The sequence below is a fragment of the Vicia villosa genome, linkage group LG3, assembly GCF_029867415.1.
Source record: "Vicia villosa cultivar HV-30 ecotype Madison, WI linkage group LG3, Vvil1.0, whole genome shotgun sequence".
NCBI lineage: Eukaryota > Viridiplantae > Streptophyta > Magnoliopsida > Fabales > Fabaceae > Vicia > Vicia villosa.
Window position 1 is genome coordinate 59,841,538 of NC_081182.1, and position 5,725 is coordinate 59,847,262.

Sequence of the window (5,725 nt, forward strand, 5' to 3'; positions counted from 1 at the left end):
TAATCTCCCGCCTAAACTTAGGAACCGCCCTTTCCATCCGAGAAGTTTATTTTTAATTTTAAGAACTAATGGCCTCCAAGCTGAAAGCTTTCTCGGATTAGACCCAATTGAAATCCCTAGAAACAAGAACTCTTTTCCCCCCTCCTACAAGAAAGAAAGTTTCTAGCATTATCCAAAAAGTTGTCGCTTAAGTTGAAACCGATTAACTTGCTTTCGTGAAAATTGATTCCAAGACCCAAAATGAGTTGAAAGCTCCTTAACACCGACTTTATAGGCCAAAGGTGATTCCAACTCCCATCCCCCACCAAGAGAGTATCATCTGCGAATTGTAGAACATCGATAAAGCACTTACCATAAATATTACAACCCGTATACATGCCATTTGCCAACGCTCTATTAACCAAGCACTTCAAACCTTCCCCCACAATGACAAATTGAATCGAAGATATAGGTTCTCCTTGACGCAAACCACGCTCCACCTTGAATTCTTTAGTATGACTCCCATTTACCATGACCTACATATCACCAGGGCATATCATTGTTTCCATCCAACTCAACCAAATCCCCCCAAGACGAAAGCGCTTTGGCAAGAAGTTTACTTCCCAAGACGAAAGCGCTTTGGCAATCCGATATAATTACTCCTATAACCTTCTCCAATCTGTCCGCCAACACCTTAGCTAAGATTTTATAGATACACCCTATCAAACAAATAGGCATGTAATCATTTAATTCCAAAGGATGATCCCTCTTCAGAATAAGAGTCAAAAAGGACGATGTAATCGACTTAGAGAGAACAACCCCCGCATGAAAATCTCTAAAACAAGCCAAAATGTCCTCCTTGAGAAACAACCAACAATTCTTAATAAAAAGAATATAATAACCATCAGGTCCCAGAGATTTCGAACCATCACAATTCCAAATTGCCTCCTTGACTTCTTCCTTTGAAAAGCTAAATTCTAGAGAAGCCCCCTCTTCTTCAGTAATTCTCTTAAACACCGCTCCATCCATCACTGGTCTAATTGGAACGTCCTCCACATATTTATTAGCAAAATGCTGATACACCTCCCTTCTAATGCCCACTACCGACTCCATCATTCCCCTATCCATTACCATACCACCTGTTGTACCCCAAAATTTGCCCTCATCTTTTTTCAAGGAGAAGGCAACGAACTTCTGTCTAAAATTTGTAGTTTCATATATATCCTGATTTTATGAATACTCAGTTTTTAGAATATTTTTATACGGTATTTTGGTTCGCTGTTGAATTTATTCTTACACAAACGCTAAGTACTGTTTATCACTTCACACACGCTGTTTATTTAAGATTTATTTGCAGATAAATGGTACTAACGCAATTGGTAGAGGATTAAATTTTGCAGGCGCAGAGTTCGAGGATTCAGACTGTACTGGTAACAATTAAATTATTATTGGTTTTATGTTTTCCACTAATTTTTGTACTATATTGATTTCAAATCTCTTTCTTTCTTTTCAAATCTCTTTCTTTCAAATCAAATCCTAACTTTATTCCATACATCTTTCTTTTCAAACCCTACCATACACTTTCTTTCAAAACCTACTATCATTCAAACTTTCCTTTTTTGTACGGTATCACTTCATTCCCCAACGACTCCATCCTTCTTTCACTCTATAAATACCCCTCATTTTTTCCATAAAATCTCACATCAAATTTCATTCATCTCCCAAGTTTCTATCATCTTATTTCCTCTTCTTCCCCGGCAAAAATGGCAAAGTGGGTGGATACATTGTTTCTTATGGTCATCACTATTTTTACAGTGATCATGTCTTTCTTCTGTTTGCATAGTCCTGAGAAATGCGGACCTGGGATGCTTACACTTCCGTGCATCTATTTTCTGTTGTTTATAGCATGGGTTTTTAATCGTCATATTTAAAGTTTGTCGTATCTTTCGCTTTCAGATAATGTACCGTTCATTATGTTTGTCGTACTGTTCGCTATATTTTTTATGTAATATTTGTACTGTCAGTATTAAATATTGTGCTATCTGTTATACCGTCGTTTAATTAACAAGATAATATTATGTGTGTTTATTGCTAGTTAAATATTTATTTTTCTGTGCATTAAATCCTTTTCAATCTTATTATTGACGGTAATTTCGTTCGCGTACGGTGTATTTTAAAATTATTTATTATGTTTGTGTTTTCTAACAAATCATGTAAATAATTTCTCACCATTAACACAACAAAAACAAAAAGAAAAAAATTAACTTTAACTGTTAAGTTTTCACTTTAACTGTTACATTAATACCCGGACAGCCAGTTAACAGTCAAACCCGATGACAACACGATTCTCCGTGTTTTGTATCATCAGTCAAATCAATCTTTCACATTTTAAAATTCCAAGATTTTTGTTCTAGAAGTCTTCTGATAATCACAAGATCAGCCATGACTCAACACTGCACAAAAATCAGGTACGCTCAACTGTCTCCTACACAAACAGACCCTAACTAGGGTTTTGTTTTTTTTCTTCAGGAAAATGAGTTTCTGAGACCTCAAATGGATTTCATGGATCTCCATATGTCTCAAAGTACCATCAGACAAATTTTCAAACTTCGATTCGCTCGGACGCACAATCGATAGCTCAAACAGTCAACAGACGACCAGTTTGACCGAAAAGTCAACAGACAGTCAAAAATGAATTTTTTTGTCAACATCCATAATTTGTCAAAAGATTCATCATTTGATCAATGGTTGATCATAATTCATCAAGAAAATTTCAGAAATCGGCAAAACTCTAAGTTTCAAAATTAGGGATTTCTCCTAAAAAGTCAACTGAACTTTGATCGGCCATAACTCTCTCCTCATTCATCCAAAAAATTCCAACCAAAGAATCATTTTGAATGGGATTCAATTATCTTTCAAATATAATTGGTCTCATGTTCATTGAGTTTACCATGTGGAAAATATGGGCCAAGACATTACAGGTCATCTTCAAAGTCAACAAAAAGTGGTTTTTTGTCAAAGCCCATAACATCAAGATAAATTCTCCAAATGCAAAAAAGTTTCCAAAGTAGCTTGTAGAGGACATCTTGAGGTTTCTAAAAAGTATAAGAACTCCTTCATATGATCAAAATTGAGGGAGATATACCTTGTTGAAGTTGGCTATTTTTTGGGAAAATGCATGAAACCAACATTGATCAAAAATGTTTTTTTTCCAAAAAAGGCCAAGTTTTCATGATCCAAACATGTTTCTAATGATGCTAAGGGCCTCCCACGACCAACCTAAGGCCCATAACATTTTTATTTCTTTTTTAGTTTAATTTTATTACATTTAAAGTTAAAGTAAAAAAGAAATGGATCAAGATAATCATGCAAAGCTTTTGTCCTTAGCTTGAGTCACCAAGATAGCTTAACTTCTGCAACATAGAGATGGTACAGCAGGCCTAGAGCAAGAGGATGAAGAAAAATGAAGCCATGGCCAAAGAATTCAAAGCTTTATATATTAAAAAATTCAAAAGTTCAAAGACCATTAATAATTGTTAGCTTAAGATTGAAGCACTCTTATTGCTCATAAATAGCTTAGCATACTTCACTAAGAGGACACACACGAATTCAAAATCAAATCCATGCTTGTAACACACTTGTATCATACTTGAAATTTTGCAAGAAATTTGAAATTCGAATTTTAAGTTTCAGCTCAATTCAATCCAAATTAAATACTTAAACACGATACCTGAACATCATTGAACCTTTCCAAATCAATTTCAAGCCTTGAAGCTCACTGAATCGAGCTCAAAAGCTCACGGTTTGTCCAAAACTGAAATTTACAAAAGTACTATTATTCATGCATATTCAATAAGATGTAATCCCATATTTATGTTTAGTTTTGTGCCCTGATCGTTTCTGGAGCTTTAATTTAATTTTTATGAAGGTTTGAAGCATATACCATTTTAGGGTTCTTGGAGCTCGAAATGGGATCCTTCGATTTAGGCAAAATTAAAAGAAACCAGAGGCATATTCAAATTCAGTGGATCTGGACGAGTCAAATGGACATGTCGCGAAATATTTTTGTATAGGTTTACCCCTATTCGTTATTTTGCAGGGATGAAGGAGGTGTATTACAGCGCTTTTGGTAAAAAAAACGCTGCTAAAAGTAGAGGCGAGAGGAAGAAGACGACGAGGTGTCATCTCCTGATTGGCTGATTCAAATTGGTTTGCGCGTGTTTTGATTTTCGTTTGCAGATGGATCACGTATGACATGAAACACGCGTTAGCGTGTACCCTCGCACCATCAGCCCTCAGATCTCATTAAAGTTTCATCCAACGCGCCAGAAGCTACAGCGCACCATGGACTCTCAAAGCTTTGCCACACAGAATCATAATTTAATATATTTTCTATTTTATTTAATTCTCTTTGTGAAATTATTTAAAAATATTTTTAAAAATCAGAAAAATATGAAAAAAATATTTTTAGTTTGATAAAATAGTATATTATTTTTTGACATAAAAATATGTTATTTTTATTCATAATTAAAATATTTTGTTTAATTAATTTGATAATATTCATATATTTATCTTTTAATTATTTCTAACCTATCAAAAAAATCAGAAAAAATATTTTCTTTTTATTAAATTAAGTTTGTATATTATGAACTAATTTTGTACATAATTAGAATATTTTTTTCATTAAGTTTAATTATGTGTATAATTATTTGTATAATTATGTGTTAATTAACTTAATAATCTCAAAAACAATTTCAAAAATCTCAAAAAAAATAGTTTTATTTTAAAACTAACTAACAAGCAATATGAACATATTTTAGACTTAATTTTTAGGTTTAAATTTTATTTCTACTTTTTTCTCATTTAATTAAATTAACCGTGCATTAATTCTAATTAAAATCAATTATAAAAAATCCAAAAATATTTTCCCTTTATCTTATTGCAATTTAAATTCATAGATAAGTGTATAGGTTGTCAAATTCATGTAAATAGCGTAGTTTACATTTCTCGCACAATCGATGTAATAACGTAGATTTACTTTCCGCATTTTACATCCCTGCACTTTAATTTCTGTACATATAAAACTGCGTGTATGTCAAGAATAATAACTGAGGCGCTAGATCACTAATCTCAAAGATAACATATCTGAATACAAAACACAATCACACTTGCACCTCTTAGGGTAATCCCTTTGTGACTCTTTTCAAAATCAATTCTACTGTTTCAAATACAATTCAAGTTTTTCTTCTGTATCCAGTTAAGGAAAATTTTCTAAAAGAAATGGGAAAGAACCTTGTAAACTTAGGGTATACCTCCTAATTGCTTGCTCAATCAAAAAACAACAAAAGCATTTTCACATATCACTGTTTTTTCAAAACAAACTTTCAAAAGACTACACTTTGTATACATCCAAACAAGGATCATTACGAAGTTAAAAATCTTTTTCAAACCATCAAAACATCTTTCGAAAGATAAACACTTTGTATACATCCGCACAAGGATCATTACAAAGTTAACTCTTTACAAAAGTATTTAAAACCACATACAAGCATTTCAAAGCAAGACAAACGATTTAAACAAGTGAGCTAAGCAATTAAGAGCCCATGGATAACCATGGATACAAAGGGGTGCTAATACATTCCCTTTGTATAACCTACCCCCGAACCCAAAATCTCTTAAAGGTCTTTTTCTGTTTCTTTTATAAACCTTTCCTTAATTGGATAAAATAAAAGTCGGTGGCGACTCT

At 33.1% G+C, this 5,725-nt stretch overlaps 1 protein-coding gene across 1 annotated transcript; it reads right to left on the bottom strand.

Annotated features, from left to right (window-relative positions):
* Positions 1–522: 522 nt before the first annotated feature.
* On the bottom strand, positions 523–1,107 carry LOC131658162 (uncharacterized). The gene has a single exon (XM_058927491.1). It carries the CDS (start codon positions 1,105–1,107, stop codon positions 523–525), a length of 585 nt encoding a protein of 194 aa, XP_058783474.1.
* Between the last annotated feature and the right edge of the window lie 4,618 nt (positions 1,108–5,725).